Here is a 19,237-nt window from a genome sequence, read left to right as displayed (position 1 = left end):
GTTATTGTAATGGCCTTGGATGCATCCAAAGCCCTCTTTTTTTTCTTTTTTTTTTTTCTTAAAATGGAATAAAAATGCATAATTAATGACTGATGTATTACCTAATGCCCCTGAACCTCCTATGCTATTGGGATTTCCAGTATCGTGTTGAACCTGTGGGGAATGAGGAGGAACGAAATCTTCCGTCTCTTTTTCCCTGTTTGCAAGACACAAAAGGTTCAAGTAGTCTCTCGGGTGCCCTGGCTGGCCGCTTTCTTTAACGGCTTCTCCCAAAATTTATACATCATTGCCATAGTTCCTCTAGTTTGGTGCAATATATCCTGAACTGGTTCACTGTCAGGTACTCCTTCAGGCCACATTGGTATCAAAATATACACTGCAAACCTGATTTCCTTTGCTCTAATTTTGCTTGCCACCTTCAGTACAATCTCTGCAGGAATCAAATTTCTACAGCCAGATTGCTTATCTTTATCCCACAAATGGCACCTCCCGATGAAATATTGGTTTTCAATGTAAATGTCTGCAGTTATGGTTTTAGACAACTGGCTAGATGAGAAATGGTCACTTGATCTAAAATCTTGTACCTTCAATTCCTGTCGTTGGAAATGCTTGAAGCAAAAGGCTGGCTTACGAGATTTAGTAACAAAGAAAGGTCACATTGCTATAAGTTGGCCAAGACATCCCAAGCGGCTTCCCTACTTATACAGGCATGAGAATCATGCCTTGGTTCCCTTGGTCCTCCTTTGTGAAGGCTAGCTCCAGATATATTTGTTTGATAGAAATCAAAACAATGAGATTCCGTATTAAGTGTTCGAAAAAAGGAATGTAGTCTGTATCATACCGACCATCGCAAAGATCTAATCCACCAACAAAGCTCATGATTTCTCTATCGTTTGCAGAAGAACTATGTGCTCTAATATCAACAGTTAATAGTCTTTTGATGGTGAACAAAGAGTGTTGGTACTAATGGTGCAATGTTGGGCATATCTTGCATATGACTTTGGTATGTTTGAAGTATGCAAAAGCATCTTCATCGTGTATTCTCATTACTCCTTTGTTCTTGATTAATGGTAAGGAATTTTCGTCGTTCCAATGCATAACTCTTACTGCTTCACCTTCTTCAGCTATTCGTTTTAACAATTCGCCAAGCTTGAGATCTTCCATGTGGCATACTTGTTTGAGGATCCTGGACCTGTTTCGACAAGATAATTAGCATTAAAGTGCAACAGGAAAAGGATTAATATATTGAAGGCGAAATACGACAATATTGTTTCATTTACCAAAACCATCTCTGGATTGAAAGACCAGCCTGCAATGTAAATTAAATGTTTTGCAACCTCAATGGCCTCGTATACACCATCCCATAATTTTCTTGGAGTGCCACAGAGAAAATGGAGGCTGAAATGCAGAGATATGGTCTGCGTCTTGATATGGCAATTGGATCGTTGACGAAATGTAGCATTTATGAGACTCTGGAATCCTCCATTTAAGTAGCGAAAATGATTTGGATCAAACGGATTTGATTTGATTTTTTTCAATTAATGCATAATATTATGAAATTTTAAAATTCGAAATAAATCCAAACAAATCTTCTCTTAAAATTTTATTTGATTCAAATAGAATTATATCGATTCGATTCATTGAATTTTAAAATTTAATTATTTTTATTTTTTATATATTATTTTAATAAAACTTTTAATATACTTAAATAAATTTATATATAAAGTAATTATTTTTATGTTATAAATTTTTAAAATATATAAAAAGTAATAAAAATATATAATTTGATTCTTTTTTTCAAATTTTTACATCTTAATTTATAATTGGATCTGAACTTAATATATATATATATTTAATATTTAAATTTAATTTGAATCAAATTAAAAAAAAAAAAAAAACGATTCAAACCGAATCAAACAATATTTGAATTTTTTCTGTTTTTTTCTCACCCATTTATACTGTCCCCAGGTTGGTTCAAATTCTGCTGGTTTGAACCACAACATGAACCGTGGCTTGAGATCTGGGTCATTTTATCATTTTCCATTTGGAGAGGAAAGAAACCTTTGATCAAACTAGTTTCATTTAACATTTGTCATGCCTGGATGCAGAATTTTCCTAAGATTGAGCACTTTGTTTTCATTGTAATGGTGAGGGTTGAATCAGGTGGAAGAGCACAGAGAATTTGAAAGGTTTGGTTCCATGCTCGATCACTTCCATGGCTAGTCTTTGCTACCTTCTTATTCTCCAGCTTGATGGTCACATAGGTTGACTTTCCATTTGCAAGCATACACTACCAAAAAAAAAAAACATGTCAGGATAGCTTTACAAGGGCATTGCAGCAAAGATTGAAAAAGGCCTTCATTCATGACAAAAACCCTCATTCCGTACAAGAAGTTCTTTGCCTAAATATTTTACCTCGAGATTATTTCAAGTCTCTCAAACACTTTTGGGGTGATAATGAACCTACCACTAACTTCACTTAGAACATTATTTGTTACAAATTTCGTTAATGCAATTAAAATCAAGTTATTACTTTCATTGAAGGGAAATGGCGTGTAAGTAGTTGTATAAAAAATTGTGGGCTTCAAGTGTTCCTTGGAAGAACTTTTGCTTTCCCCTCCATTGTCAGGAGCCTTCAAATTACCATAGGATCGGTTGTCTTCACAAAAAATTATCAAATATAAACAATTCAAGCTCATTCATAAATCAAGGCATTTTAGCCGGTATTCCAAGCTCATATGTCTTCTTGACATAAACGTTAAGCATTTGGCTCAATTTTTATGAAATTATACCTTTCGTTATAGTAATTTATTTTAATTTTGTTTTGACATGGGATAGAGTTTTTTATATAATCCTTGAGTATATGAAGGTAGTGAGGTTGAAGTTGCTATTGATCAAGAAGCAATGGAAACTTGGAACGCAATTGAATGATGGGGTTGACGTCTTGGAAGACCTGGTGCAATTCTCCATTGCTAATCTTAGATGCAATCACCAAGTCTTTGACAAGTTTTCACTTGAAATTTACTTAAACTAATCCAATCATACTTTTCCGAACTGCCAAAAAAAAATTGAAACCTAATTCTTCTTGCTTATACGTTTCTCTATTTAAGTAGATCAATAGATAACATGATCGTTTTGAGATCAACTGAGAAACTTATGACCACTTAATTCGGGGCTGACTTGATAGTTCTATCAAATTAGAAAATTTTATAGGTTTTTTTTTTTTTAAAGGCAAAACTTTCTCTTTTTATAAATTAATATTTTTTTGAAGAGAATTTCGAAAATAAAATTTTGAATCTATCAAATTAGGTTAGGAGGTGTACCTTAAAATTGTCCTAAAAAGAGATTAACTCAATAAAAAATTTTAAAACATTCCTGATTGTATTACCAAAATAAAATTAAAGAAAAAACACAATCAAATGTTTAAGATGTTAACAAAAAATTCTATTTGGCTAGATCAATTTATTTTATGTAAATTAAAGCTGATATCTCAAGAAAATTATATTAATATTAACGTTAGTATTTTTTTTGTAAAAAAGAAGTAACAGTTTAGGAATTAAAGAAGGGATTACATAAACTGAGATTTAAATCTTATAGCTATTAGATACCACTTTTAAAAATGAATTAAGTTTGAGATTCTTGTTAGCATATTTTGATATGCCCATTCTAGCACAAAGCAAGATCAATAGGATAGAAAAATGAAAAAGAATATGCAAATATCTAAACTAATTATGAACCATGAGATATATATTAAAGCAATAGACCTCACAATTACATAGTAAACCTGTCATAATGTATAAATCAGTAGATTTATCGTTGGACATAAATTAAAGAAGTCATCACCAATATTTTTTGTTAAAATGTGATTTGTCACTTAACAGAATTTATCATATTTAAAAAGGATCCCAAGATTATTTTAGATATCTTTAAATAGTATATTATAGTTCACGAAACTAAAATTTAGGTTCGGGAATATAGTTATACATGAGAAAAATTATAACCCTTACAACACCCATTCAAAAAATGGTATCAGTTTGATTTCAAGTTATTTAAGCATTAAAACATATTTAAAATTTATCAAATAATTTAATATTAATTTTTTTAAATTACTCTAATATGTTGATAATAATTTAAGAATATTTTTTCACCTCAAGAATATTCAAAAAGACTATTTGTCACGTTTTGAAGAGACTCTCTCGTCGAATTAACTTAATTTTGCTTCCAAAAATAAATATTTATAATTCGAGTTTATAGTCAGAAATATCCTCGAATCTATTGGTAAGATTTTTTGTTAAAAATTATCTCCCAATCTATTGGTAGAATTTTATGCGAAAAGATAGGAAATATTATTTTATTATTTTTAAAACTTGATTTTTTTAGGAAATTATAAAACTTTTTCAAAACCTTATTGTAAAAATAAAATATTAGCCCTCTAATCAATTGATAAAGTTTTTATTTTTATTTTTTTGAAATAAAAAAAAATTATAAAGTTTTTTAATATATTGATAAAATCTTATTTAAAAAAAATGATTGCCTTCCAATAATTTGATAAGGTTTTTTTTAAATATGTTTTTATAAAAATATATTTAAAGAATAATAGTTAATCAAATAAATAAATATAAACAATTAAATAAAAAATAAAAAATACCTGACTCAATTAGGCAGTTGGGCTGTGTGGCTTACTAAAATAAATCCTTACATTTCAAATTTTACAAATAATTTCAAAAAAAAAAATCTACTATAAAAAATCGTATTTTTTTTCTCAATGATTTTTCTCTCTTTCTTTTTTTATAATTTTTTGTATAATCCTTTTCTCTATCCCTGTCTTTTGTCTGCCTTAAAATAATTTATTAAGATTTTCTAATCAGAAACTTTAAAAATCCATTGATTGTCAAAAATTTTCAAAATTTTTTTAAATCCCTTTAATTTAAGTAAAATCAATTTAACAAAAACTCTAGTTTTGATGTTCAATGACTTTTTTTATTTGATTTCTTATTTCATACAAGTTAAACAAAATCCAAAAATTCCTCATTGCCCGATTATTGTATAGAATTTTTAAAAATTTCTATTTGATTTTTTTTTTCATTTATTTGATTTTTACTAAAAAATAAACAAACAAATAAAAATAAAAATAAAACATTTATTAGGGCAAAGCTTACATTAAAATAACATATATTGAACTCAAATCCTGATAATTTCGATAAAATCCGAAAATTTGGATGCAAGCCCCGCTGGTTGTCTGCAAAGCCCACGACCCTATACCCCCTACATTCCTCACCATTCCTACCCTCTGTCTATTCCCCTCGAACTTCAGACCAAAAAAACATGACAACCTACGGTAAAATCCCGACTTCCTCCACGCCAGGGCCCACCACGAACCTCCAAAACCTATCTCAAGCCAAGGAACGTATGAAAGAAGGGCTCGGAGCTCGACGTCCATGGAAACTCATGTTCAGCATCCGCTCCTTCAACTTCCCTGGAAACCTCTCCGAAGCCATTTTCAGGGTGAGACCCAACTTAGCTTACTTCTGCATGAACTACGCCATAATCGTGGTTTTGATCCTTTTCCTTAGCCTTTTATGGCACACCATCTCCCTTATAGTCTTCCTAGTCATGATGGCCGCTTGGTTGTTCTTGTACTTCCTACGGGATGAACCCTTGGTTATTTTCAACCGTACGATCGATGATCGTGTGGTGCTGATCGTGTTGGAGCTTTTGACCATCGTGTTTCTTCTGTTGACTCATGCCACCCTCAATATTTTTGGTATCGCTTTTGATTGGTGCGGTTTCGTTTTGGTGCACGCTTCTTTGAGGAGGACTGATGATTTGTATGATGAAGAATCTGCTGGCTTGATGTCGGGACCTTCATTTTCTTCTTCATAATTGTGGTGTTTTTTAAATTTTTTTTGTGGGGTTGAGTTATTATTGATATTACTATGATCTCAAATTTTTTGTTTTTTTGTTTCATAGTGTTCTTTAATTTAACATTGTTAATTAAGTGCCAGGTTGAAGATGTTTTGGTTTGGCCCCCTGAATCATATCTGACTGGAAGTTGTGCAAGTGGCAGTTTTGAATAGTGGATGAAGGAATCTGTTGCTCAGATCATCTGGTCTTCTTCTGACAATTGTGTTTTTTTCTCTGGTAATTGAGAATTTTCTTACCTTCAGACCTGATATATATGCACCAGCTGGCCATAGTTTTCTTTTTTTTTTTTTTGGATAATTAAAGTTGTATTCCTTCATTCAAAGAGCAGGAAATCACCTGCTACAAAAATTAGCCATTGTTTTCATCAGTGAGCAGTTCATGATTTTTGGCTCAGAAAACTGTATATTGAAACAGTCCGGTTATGGTTGTTGATGGTTTATTTGGATTTTTTTCCTTTTTTTTGTTACAATATTTTCTTTCAGTTTCATTCAAATTTCTATTTTGGCTTGAATGGTTCTTTTTTTGTGATTCATTTTGAGGAAATGAACTTAGGGTTTTGTTACATTCTGCTCTCCAAGTTGTGGGCCTTTTGACCATGATTTTACTAAACCAAGATTCAAAATTAAATAATGGAAAAGAAAAAGAGCTCACATATCATAATTTTTACTAGCTGATGAGGATGGGTTCTCATATAATTAATGGAGTGCGGAATTTTTATTGCCATTGTTTAATATAAATAGGGGAAGGCACTTGTAAAAATCAAATATTTAACTTATAAAGTTTTCGATTTTTAGTATCAATAATCTTTCTTGATAGACGAACTTTAATTTTTTTTTTTTTAATTTACAACAAACGTTGCTCCTGAAATGGGATAACCTCAGCTTACCTGAACTTTACTTGTAAAAGAAAGTTTTTCATGGATATGGTGCAATAGTAGCTAATCAACAGGGGGGACACTTCTAATGCAGGAATGAAGGGTTTTGGCATGTGATTTGAAGCCGTATAAAAGGAGCCAAATTTTCATTTTGTCATTAAATGTTGGGGATAATCTTTCTTAGTTTTTCAAGAATAATGACATATGCTAAGATCCATGATTTGAAAGGCTCAAATTTTTTTTTTAACCAATGTCTCCCCTAATTAAGGAAACGAAGTTGGATTCACAATCCTATGCCTAGCATCAAGCTGAACAGCATGTATAATGTTTGCAAAATAATAAGGCAATTAGTTTAAAATATTATCATGTAATGAACAAAATCTTGGAGTTTGTAGAGATAGGTAAATGGTTAATGTGATTGCTTTCACTGCATCAATCATGACGTACTTGTGGATCTCGTGTGACCCTACCAATCATCGGCGGTGGATTTGTGGGCAATCGCCACACAACAGTCCACTTCGAGCTTTTCAGGATGCCTTTACTTTGTCGAGGTCCTTGAAGGAAGAAGTTACATCAAAGAGGACTTAATATTTGCAAGCAGTCGTAAACTCTGTTAGTAAAATGTAAGATTCTTAATTTCAAAGATCATAGTCCAAATGGTTTCAAGTAAAAAAAAAAAAAAAAAAAACTTAATATTTAGAATCCTTCTCCTCATTGTTAGTCAAGCAGGGCTAGAAATAACCATAGTTTTATTTTACAAGACAATAGATAATTTATGGATCTTGAATCTGTTATTACAATAGCATCCCCTTCCAAGTGGTTTGCACATTTATTCTTATGTCAAAGGGCTTGCTAACAACATTCTAGGCCTAAGGTTGTCATTTAAGACTGCAATATATTGGTTCTATCGTCACAATGTGATCCCGTACAACATGGACATGTTATATTTCTGATTGCACGATCACAGCAAATAGAACATGCCACGAAAGTGGTGACGGATCTTCAGAACAGTGTGTTGCCTTCATCAGACAGGCTGCGTATGCACATAAGAGTAAATATAACTGGCCTTAGTAGTTTTGGAACATGCTTGTTTGGCAGAGTCCCATTTCATTATATCGAATGACTCATTTTACTATTTTTGTAGATATGCAAGGTCCAAGATGAGGAAGCACTAGGAAGAAGGGAATGAACTGGCAATTTTCAAAATGGTCCAGCTGGGCACCCATCCCAGTTTTATTGTAAAAGCATTGTCTCCTGTCGTCCTGTCCCGTTTGAAGGATTAGTTCAATTGTCCAACATTGTAAAGGTGACAATAATTCATATTTAATGCTAATGCTTTTCTCATCATTTCTTCACATTCAATCTTATGTTCTGCTAAATCGTGTTCAGCACCCCAGAATTCAGTGCATTTACGGATTGAATATAAGCTAACTCACCGGGCCACTCGATCATTTTTCCAATCTAAGCATGAATGACTTTCAGCTAGTATTTTACATTGGAAAGTGAAAAGATTCTCCCATGTGAAAAGCACCCTAATTCACAGTTCAGGATTGCCATCTTATCCTGGCAAATTCGTATTACCAAACATAAAACATATTTACTATCAATCTTGTATACAATTTTTATGTTATTAAAATTTAAAATCGTATCTTTTCCATAAAAAAACATATGTATCGTATCACAATGACATGTTAAAAATTGTCAGGTCTCGTGAACACAAAAGGTGGCATTGTGAAAACAGGCAGTGAAGCGAAAATTTAGAGGTCCGAATGGCCATATTTCCCATCCTTGACCCATTCAGCATTTTCTTTTTCCTGGAATATCCATAATGGAGTTATAGAATGGATAGAGTAGACCTAAGGATAAGATTCCTTTGCAAACACTACACTGAAATTTATGACATAACGAAAGTAACTGTCGGATGAGACATCACTTTCAAGTTTTCACAAGACAGAACTTCGATGTTTCACAACAGAAAAAAAAAAAAATCATCATCAATGTCCTGTTATCGCTTAGAGGCAACATGACTACAACAAAACCAACCAACTTGTTCTTGTAAAAAGAATTTGGCTTCAAGCTCCAAAAAGACAACCAGAAATTTAATGGCTTTTCTTATTAATGACCTGTCTTTCTTCATTTCTCAGACTTGTCATCACGAGAAAACATGTAATTGGCAGGGTAAGTTTTATGTTTAAAAAAAAAGTATTTTCAAAAGTTTGAAACTTAAAAATAAAATAAAATTTTTACAGGTACGATAAGGACGTTTCACCTTGAGTTCTGTTTGTTTCTTAATAATGCAAGACAAAATCTCAAGACCATTTTTGTCAGCTACAAGCTTCTGTCTTTAACAAAAATCAACTATTCTTGCCATGAACTGCCAAAGACATTTTACTTTTGCTCACCAATAAGATTCATAAGAACTGCCCCGCCATGCACTATCAAACAAAATCCCATACCAACAGACATGCGAGAGAGAGAGAAAACCATAATCCTCAAGCTGCTTCATTGATTTAATTAGAAGGCATATTCACCATAGCTTTGAAAATCGGCATTTCCAAAAGAATTACAAAAACCCTATTACCCCTTGCTTCCAAAACTACTACTACTACTACTATACAAAAGCAGAACCATGATGGCATTGGAAAATATAAACAAAAGAAAATATAACCAAAGGCCACATATATTTAGCGTACCATGCGTGCAAAGAAACTCGGTAACTGAGCTTTTCACAAATCATCTTCACATGAAGTTGTTCTGGCTCCCGGACTTAGTCCATACAGGGAGAGCTTCCCACTGAACCCTTCCAATGCTTCATTTACCAAGGATCCACTGTAACGCTGTTGCTGCTCTGCCCATATCCGGCCACTGCAGTTGCCAACATCATATCCTGGGGATGAGTAATTTGTGTCCATGAGCATGTCACCTTCCAACATGCGGAGCACCTATTCCGAAAGAACATTCAACCAATCAGTAAACTATTCTGTAACTTATTGACTAATGGCTTGAAAAATCAAAATCTGACGAAGTAGAGACATTTTGTGACCCAATCCATTCCTTCCAAATACTCACTATATTCTAAGCAGATTCTGATATTTAACCATTTATGTCTTCCATTCCCGATAATTAAACAGAAAATAGACCTCTGGAAATATAAAAAACCAGAGCCAAAAATGTTTATTTGACCAAACATTTTCAATGAAACTTTGAAAGTAAAACAATGTTTGTGATAAAAAATCAGTATATTGCAAGTAAAATATGTCTGGTGAAACAAATTAGCCTCTTTTGTATAATGTTTCCCATTACCTGTGACATACGAGGCCTAGATTGAGGATCCCGCCTTATGCATAATGATGCAGCATGAAGCATGCAATAGACCTCATGTTCTGAATAGCGATCCTCCAATCTTGGGTCCACCAATTTATCTATAGCATATTCTTCCAAAAGTGGACGTGCCTATTCCAGATCATAACATAAGCAATAAGTCGCAATGAACCAACAAATTTACAGCCTCAAGGACATTTAAAAACCAGAAAAACTCGTTTGACCCCTCCATTTGTATGGCAGATGTTAGTGCTATGTATTTTATATGTCGTTCTTTAAAGTTACACAGGAGTAAAGACCAGCATGATATACAAGCAGAGTTTTAAAGTACCCATTCAGTTAGACATTGCTGGCCCTTTGGCCTATTAAGATCCACAGCTTTCTGTCCAGTAACAAGTTCAATTAACACCACTCCAAGGGAATAAACATCAGCTTTTTCTGTGATTTGGCCAATTTGAACATATTCTGGTGCCAAATACCTATTCCAACAGCGTAACCATTATTGGATTCAGCAATTGCATAGGGAAGGTATATAATAAAAAAAATGTTGTCATTCAAGATTACCCAAATGTTCCAATCACTCTTGTTTCCACTCCAGTATCACCATCAGGCTGCCATCTTGCAAGGCCAAAATCACCAACCTATCAAAACAAAACTGAATCAATACCTGCAGATGCTACTATTTAAGGAAAATATAAAAAGGTTCGGATACACAAATGACTTCTCCTAGTATCCATCAAAAAAATTTGAAGGTAATAGGATTGGAAGTAATACTATATCGAGGAACTAAATGCCAACAGAGCAAATTCCTCTTAAACCTTGAACACCAAAGAACTTTGTTTTCATAGTCTTGTTCAACAAAAAAAAACAGTAAAGGAATCTCCCTAATGTCAATGCAACAAATGACGAATAAATGTCTTTTAGCTTGTAAATCCAAAATTCACAACCATGCTGGAGAGTTAAAAGCTTGCTTACCAAAGGTTCAAAATCATGGGTGATGAGAATGTTGTTCGGCCGCATGTCACGGTGCACAATGCAGCCAACTCTGCACTCTTCATGAAGGTATCTCAGACCTCTAGCAGCTCCAACAGCAATCTTTTGCCGTGCAGACCATTCTAAAGGTTCCTGATAACGCCCTGAAACACATCAAATTGATACATTCAAAACCATGGTTACCAGATAGAAATAAGCATATTTAACATAAGAAATCTTTTTTCTAAAAACTTATAGTTACAGTTGTGGCTAACTTCAGCTATCTGTGGTTTTTGAGTTTTGCATTTCATTTCCCTTAAAATCTGGGTTGGGGGCTAAGTCAGGTTGGAGAACACTTTTTCTAATTCAATCATTAAACCCAAACAGTTGGGAAAATACATTCTCAATAAACAAAGACAACAAGCTCTTTTATGTCTCATAACCACATAGCAAACTCTTTGAAGGGCCCATAGATGATGAATATATCAACCACAGGTGCAGACCAATGATTAGCACAAACATATCAAAGCTGGATTAGATCGGCATAAAGATTTATTCTACTTAAACAGAAAGAAATACCATATAGATGAGAATCTAGGGATCCATTGCATATGTACTCATAAACCAGCAGCCGCCTTCTATCCTCAATGCAGAACCCAATCAGCAAAACAACATTCCTGTGCTGCGCACAGCTAAGGACTTCCACTTCTGAGCAAAACTCAAGATCTCCTTGAGAACTAGCCAATTTGTGTTGCTTGACTGCAATTGCCTGGCCATCTGGGAGTACTCCTCTATGAACAGATCCAAACCCACCCTCAGCCAAGAAATTAGCTTGTGAAAATCCACCAGTTGCAAGGTCCAATTCAGCATAGGTAAACAACCTAGGTGGTTTTCCAAATACCGGTGCCTTGTGCTGACATATTGAACACAATGGAGGAGGGCCAAGAGGGGCATTCCTGGATAATGAAATTGCTTCTCTCACATTTCCACTAAATTCAATATCACTCCTAAAGCTTGATATTCCAATTCCAGCTTCCCTATCGAGTTTTGAAAATTTCTCAAGCAAGGCTTTTGTTGTTGAAGCTTGAACCCTGTCATTGGCTCTACCTGAAGTTTCTTCTAGGTGTTGTGAGGACTGATGATGAGAAGTAAGATATTTTGTTATCCATGGTTGAAACCTTAAACTCACTGAAGATAAGGATAAATTTTCACTCTCTGTGTCTGAACTAGATCCGTCAAGATCCTGACTGTCCTCAATGACTAATGATTCCTCTTTCTTCAGGTCTCCATTCCCTTCTGATACGAAAAAAGGTGAAGTGCCTGGATCAGAGCTTGACACTGAAGACATTCCTGCTTCAGTGGCAGTAAATGGTGTCCCCAGCTCTGGACTACTAGTTGGAGTAACAACTGGCCCTCTAATAGAATCAGATGATCCATTTTTGTTTTGGGGATGCTTCTTTTCAGATGTTTCATCTATCTCAGAATTTAATTGACAATAAGCTTCGGCTTCCTTCTCAGGTGATCCAACCAAATTTAGGCGGAGAACTTTTGCCTGTGAACGCTTTATAACCACTATGTTGCATTGCAACTCCTCTATGCAGCGTTTTTCCTCTGGTTTTAGCTGCCTGAAAAAGTACAAGAAACAAAGACACAAGATGGAGATATTGAAAGTGTGAAAATATATACCCTTTTAAATGGAACTCAAAAGGAAAAGCAGAAAAGGAAATGAAAGGGAGAAGAAACAGAGCAAACAGGATGTTACTTGTCCAATACAACCCAACTAGCTTGGGCTTGGTTCGCCTCTGCAGCTACCGCTCCACATAGTGATCCAGAAACAATTTTAATCTTGACATTAATCTATGCAATTAAGTTCGGAAACAAAGCATTAGCAGGCAAGGACATTTATGTAAAACAGTCATATAATCATGCACCCAGAGCCAGGTATTTACCTTGTTTGAATCATAAACATCGTGGAGCTCAAGGATCATTTGGGAGCAGGAATCAGTTATATCAGACTTTTGCTCTGAACTTGATCCTGATTGAGACTTCCGGCTACCATTGGCGCAGTCCCCAGCAAATCTTGGAAAACCCCATTTTCTTCCTGGATGATTGCAGCATTTAACCAGCAAGCAGGAATTATTGGAGAAAATATAGTTAGAGGATTTTTCAAAAGTTAAACACTATAATCATTTCTAATTATGACTCTTTCAAGCCTTGTTTACTCTTGTCTATGCCACAAAATAGCTTCACATAATCATCAAAACTAAATAATTTGAAATGAAGTATCTGGAATGTCAGAAACTGAAAGATCATCAATGTACAGCAAGATTTTCAGGGATAATAATGTAAGTGCATATCCATTAATTCAAAGAAAATCGAAGATAAGCACCCAAAATCCAAAATATACAACAGATAAACAATAGCATTGAGTTGGAAATTTCTTCATTACTAACTTGAATGTACTTGTATTAAGTAACATGCTTTAACAAAACCAAGCAGAAGATTAGTTAAGTAACTTGTTAGAATAACCTAACTTCTTCAGACCAGAAGAAACAGTAATTGTGAAGTAAACAGACTAACCAAACCCCTTTGAACGTGAGGTTCAAACGTCATTCCAGTAATCAATAATCTAAAATGGCAAAACAAAATGATACATCAATATTACCATCTCCAGTAGTTCAATACTAAAAATGCCGTAGATAGATGCAAAACCAATAAGAAAGAAGAAATAGTACCTGAACCATGTGAAGGAACAACAACAAGCAACGTAATGCAATCTCCAGGTTGAACAACGTGAGTCAAAGCCCACACCAGAGCTGTCTTAGGAATTTCTTTCGATGCCTTAACAGCAACCACAACCTGCTTGGCAACATCCGTGCCACTTTTTCCCTGCTTTCCCTTCTTCTCTTCTCCACTCATTTAGCGCAAAGAACTTCTCTGAAACTTCCTCACTTAACAGATCAAACTATCAAAAACCTATCTTAATACCAATTATCATTGTAGATGCCAAAAAAATGCCTTCAAAAGACACAAACAAAACAAAACATTTGTATTATTGATCTACCCCTACCGTATTGGATTCCAGGACGTGTACGACGGACATTGCAACTATTCCATTCCAGATAATCTGCTGAGAGACAGAGAGATACCAGTATTTATGACGAGACCCTTTTCACTGATTCACATTAACTCCTAAAGAATTGTCCACCCTCCAAAGAAAACCCCACTTTTCAAAGACCTCTTAGTTTCACTTTCTAGCGAAATTTTACTATGAATAGTCCAAGGTGATTGCAAATAAGATTGAAGATCTAGCTAGCCTTTTGTCTAGAAAACAATAAACAATGCCTTTTGCTTAAATTAGGCACTGATTGAGAATCAAACCAATGTTTCACATGAACTGCAAAGCGACAGCTATCCCAAAAGGTGAACCTAATGCATATTTACAACACAACTAGCTTTGCTTTTTTTTCTTGGAAGGGATTCAAAGCAGAGAGTTAAAACAGTGAAAGTAACAGCTATAAAACAAGAAAGCATGAGCTGTGTTTTTGGATCCAATTATCAGTTCCCCCCCCCCCCCCCCTTTTCTCTTGTTCAGTCCTTTACAGAAACAGAACAAAAAATTCAGCTCTTTGATTCTCTAGTGTAGGCTTCCAAACAAAGATGATCAAGTCACAATGAATGACGAGAAGGCATATGTGGCGAGCCAGCAGCACTCTTGTAGATAGATTTGATTGTTGAATCTTCACAACTAGCAAAAAGCCTCACATTTGAAACTGTATAAAGAAAAAAGAAGCACCCTTTTTAGGCCTCAAATTCAAGCCACAAACGAAATTTAAATAATGCAAAATTGTAAAAAAGAAATAGAGATCAATACTTTAAAATTTAAAAATACATTCAAAAGACTAACAAAAAGAAAATACTAATGTCAAGCTTGTTTGGCCTGAAAATTTAAGAAAACAACAAGAACATCAGAATTATCAGCTGACAACATAGTCCTTTTTTTCTTTCTTTTCTAAAACCCATTCGACAAACCATCAACAATAACCAAAAAATATAAGAAAAAAATTAAATCCTCTTCAAAATACAACTGAAACTCTTCCTTTAAACCATAAAGAATAATGAAGATCCCCCGAGCCAAACCTCATTAACTAAACAACGAAGCAGACAAAACAAAAGACACAGAAACATTTTTAACAAAAAAAAAAAAAGAAGATATAGAATACCACACATTACCAGCAAACTTTCTAACAATTCAAACCCCATTGGTTTTCCACAAAAAACCGTATTCCCATTGACTAAAAGAAAGCTGCTTTGATTCACTAAAAGAAAAAAGAAACAAGAAACGAAAAGACTAACTTGGTTGAAGAAAATATATAAGAAAAAAATAGTTTTTTGAAAGTGAAAATACATGAGAAACAACAGATTTCGTACCCAGACACGAAATAGTCACTCATTTGTTTTCATTTTAAATTATTTTTATTGAATTTAACTCACACTTCTTCTTCTTCACACCATCTCAGCAACAACAATAACAAGTTCAAACGACTACTACGGTTTTATTACAAAGATTTGAAAGAACAAACTTTGGCCACTAAATGATGTGTGTAGGAGATAACAACAATAAAATTTTGCTTGTAAAAACCAAGCTGTTATTTTTTTTCCCTATATTTTAAATTTTAAATATTAAAAAAAAAGGAAAATTGGGTGCTTTACTGTTGTAGTAACAGGAGACACGTACCGTTGGACAAAGTAAAGTGATGAAAATTACAATGATATATTACGAGAATGCCCTTGAAGATGGGGTGGAATTCCGAGGTTGGGATTCGAGAGGATATTGTCACACTGGGTTTAGGAGGCCATTAAGTGACGTCGTTGAAGGGATAGAATATTTTTTAGTATAAGTGTAATAACCCCTTTAGCCCCCTGAACTATTATACGTTTTCTAATGTGATTTCTAAAAAAAAATTTTCGAGTTAGATATTTAAATTATATTTTCATGTGTTAATTTATTTTAATTTTTGAAATTATTATTTTTAAACATTGACGTGAGATAAATATTTAATAAAATATTATTATATATTAAAAAATTTAATAAATATCATATCATCATGAAGTTTGGAAAGTCATTATAAATTATCTTTAAATTTCAATGAAGATGGTGAATGGTAGGGAAGTGATCAAGTAAGAGAGTGAATGAGATATCACTGATATGAAGATGACTTAACTCAATATCAAAGTAATGCATACACTTTTTTGTGCATTGGGGCCTAATAAGTATAATAAAGTTTCTTTGTGTGAAAATACAAAAAAAATTTGAAATAAGTTAGTTGTCACTCATGAAGATACAAATCAAGTGAAAGAGATAAAAATTAACATGTTCACTTATGATTATGAGTTATTCAAGATGAAACCAGATGAAACCATTAGTGAATGTCAAACCGTTTCACTGACATCATTAATGATTTAAAGGCTCTTAGGAAGACTTACTCAAATGTGAAAGTGATAAAAAAAATTTTAATAGTCTACTAAAGAGCTAGAAAGCTAAAATGACAGCCATTGACGAGTCCAAAGATCCTCACACTCTCATCGGATGAACTAATGAGTTCTTTTCTTACCTATAAGATGAAGCTTAAAAGAGGATAATAACCAATCAAGAAAGGTGGCATTGCTCTCAAATCCACCTTTTAAGAAGATGAAAAAAATCTTGGACAAGAAAAAGATGATGAAGATGAAGAGATGAGGATTAATAAGTTTTCAAGTAGAAGAAGACCATAAAGAAAATTGACTAAAGAAGAATCAACTAAAAAAAAAAAAGGATCAAATTATTTGCTATGAATGCAATAAATCAGGTCATATTAAATTTAATTATCCTTTATGAAAGAAGCAAAACATGACAAAGCCAAAAAAGAAAGCAATGATAGTAACATGAAGTGATAGTGACTTCTCCAAAGATGAATCAAATGAGGAAGAAGTAGCCAATCTATATCTCATGGCTTTTGATGAGCCCAAGATAACTTCTAATCCATATAATTTAAATTCATACACATTTGATAAACTACAAAACGCTTATGATGAATTAGCCATAGAATTTGAGAACAAGAACATGAAATATAAGAAAATGATTTTTAAGTTGAAACTAGAAAATGAATCATTGACTAAAGCAAAGGATGACTTAAAAAAAAAAATTGAGCTCTTAAAGTTGAATATCAATTACTTGACTAAGAAAAATAAAAATTTGCATAACTCATTTTTTAGATTTTATATAGGACATCAAAAGCTCAATGACATGCTTGAAATATAAAGAGCATTCTTTGACAAAGATGGATTAGGCTATAATAGTGGTAACAAAGAGACTCATTTAAAGAATTTTTTTGTTAAGCTAAATGATTCATCTAGCATACATGCATATTATCATAAATTAGGTCATTCTATACAATATTGTTCCTTAAAGAAAGTCACTTATAGAGGTAAGCTCATTATGAGAGTGTAGATTCCAAAAGGAGTTAGCACATCTCAAGATGAAATTATTAAAATGAAGTGGATTCCAAAAGGCACAAAAATTGTTAGTACTAACACTCAATGACCCAAGAAAGTTTGGGTACCTAAAACAAAAATTTAATTATGTTTTTATAGGTGGATGAGAATTACTACAAAGCCAATTCAAGCAAGAACAATCCATGATACCTTGATAGTAGATGCTCAAAATACATGACCAGAGACAAAACTCTTTTTAAAGATTTAAAAGCTAAAAGTGAAGAAGATGCTATATTTGATGACAACTCTAAAGGCCAAATTAAAGGGATTGGCTCCATTGGTAATAATTTTTTTACTATTATTGAAAATGTTTTACTTGTAAAAGGACTCAAGCATAACTTACTTAGTATTAGTCAATTATGTGATAAAGGACTTAAAGTTATGTTTGAATCCATGTGTTGTTAAGTGATTGATATCAAAACTAACAAGCTTGTTTTTGTTGGACATCGTCAAGAAAATATTTATGTAGTGCATCTAGATGATCTTTCCTCTAAAAATGTTTATTTTATAGCTAAAAAAAATAAAAATTGAATTTAGCATAGAAGACTTAGACATACAAGTATACGTGTAATTTCAAAACTTTCTTAAAATGATTTGGTTGTTGGTTTGTCAAAATTGAAACATGAAAATGACAAGGTTTGTGATGCATGTGCTCAAAGAAAACATAAAAAAGTCTCTTTCAAACCTAAGAATTGCATTTCAACTAGTAGACATCTTTAACTACTTCATATTGATCTTTTTGGTCCTACTAAGACAATGAGTCTTGGTGAAAAATAATATGGGTTTGTTATTATTGATGACTTTACTAGATTCACATAGGTTCTTTTTTTGCATTCAAAAAATAAAGCTTTGAAAAAATTCATCACTTTTAGCAAACAAATACAAAATGAAAAAGGCTATTCAATTTTTGGTATTAAAAGTGATCATGGAAAAGAATTTGAAAATCTTGGCTTTAATGTGTTTTGTAGTGAAAATAGTATTAGCCATAATTTTTTTACTCCTAGAACTCCTCAAAAAAATGGAATAGTAAAAAGAAGAAATAGAACTTTAAAAGAAATGGCTAGAATTATACTTTGTGAAAATAATTTACCTAGATATTTTTGGACAAAAACTATAAATAGCTCTTGTTATATTATAAATAGAGCTATGATTAGGTCAATTTTGAAGAAAACTTCCTATAAAATTTTAAAGAATAAGACCTAACATAAGTTATTTTCATCTTTTTGGTTGCAAATGTTTTATTTTGAATAATGAAAAAGATGACCTTAAAAATTTTGATGCAAAAAGTGATGAAAAAATTTACCTAAGATATTCTTTGAATTCAAAAGCCTATAGAGTCTTTAATAAAAGAACATTAGTTATTGAAGAGTCTATACATGTTATCTTTGATGACTCTAATTCACCTTCGAGAAAAATGCCTCTTGATGATAATGATGTAGGTATACTTCAAGAAAACATCAAGATGTATCATTTAACATTAAGGAAAACATTCAAAATAAGGATGATAAGTTTCTAGAGGAGCCACAACATATAGAGAAAGAGCCAATTCACCATAAAAAAAGGATATATGTCAAAGATAATGAGATTATTGGTGATCCAACTCAATGAGTA

General features: G+C 33.0%; 1 protein-coding gene and 2 pseudogenes across 7 annotated transcripts; 1 reads left to right on the top strand and 2 right to left on the bottom strand.

The window, feature by feature from the left end:
- Positions 1 to 97: 97 nt before the first annotated feature.
- LOC111278976 (phospholipase D alpha 4 pseudogene) lies at positions 98 to 2,029 on the bottom strand (annotated as a pseudogene).
- Positions 2,030 to 5,204: 3,175 nt separating this feature from the next.
- LOC111278730 (PRA1 family protein F3 pseudogene) lies at positions 5,205 to 6,145 on the top strand (annotated as a pseudogene). The gene has a single exon (XR_016344236.1). The product of XR_016344236.1 is annotated as a PRA1 family protein F3 pseudogene (transcript).
- A 3,128-nt stretch (positions 6,146 to 9,273) lies between these two features.
- Positions 9,274 to 15,777, bottom strand: LOC111278573 (inactive protein kinase SELMODRAFT_444075-like). Of its 6 annotated transcripts, none has more exons than XM_022865173.2 (11): positions 15,587 to 15,777; positions 14,163 to 14,865; positions 13,828 to 14,043; positions 13,042 to 13,193; positions 12,855 to 12,949; positions 11,672 to 12,717; positions 11,096 to 11,256; positions 10,685 to 10,761; positions 10,452 to 10,599; positions 10,103 to 10,252; positions 9,274 to 9,741 (listed from the first exon to the last, which is right to left on the bottom strand). In XM_022865173.2, the coding sequence occupies exons 3-11, from the start codon at positions 14,009 to 14,011 to the stop codon at positions 9,526 to 9,528; spliced, it is 2,229 nt and encodes a 742-aa protein (XP_022720908.2). In that variant the 5' UTR covers positions 14,012 to 14,043; positions 14,163 to 14,865; positions 15,587 to 15,777; the 3' UTR covers positions 9,274 to 9,525. The 6 variants fall into 6 exon arrangements, with proteins under 6 accessions (XP_022720908.2, XP_089620835.1, XP_089620837.1 ...); XM_089764709.1 differs by having other exon boundaries at positions 15,524 to 15,728; XM_089764711.1 differs by having other exon boundaries at positions 13,828 to 14,057; positions 15,587 to 15,726.
- Positions 15,778 to 19,237: the final 3,460 nt, after the last annotated feature.

This window comes from Durio zibethinus, chromosome 8 (genome assembly GCF_047325235.1).
Source record: "Durio zibethinus cultivar Kanyao isolate XHJ-2024 chromosome 8, ASM4732523v1, whole genome shotgun sequence".
NCBI lineage: Eukaryota > Viridiplantae > Streptophyta > Magnoliopsida > Malvales > Malvaceae > Durio > Durio zibethinus.
Note: the sequence above shows the minus strand (reverse complement) of the source record. Positions and strands in the feature narration are given on the sequence as shown.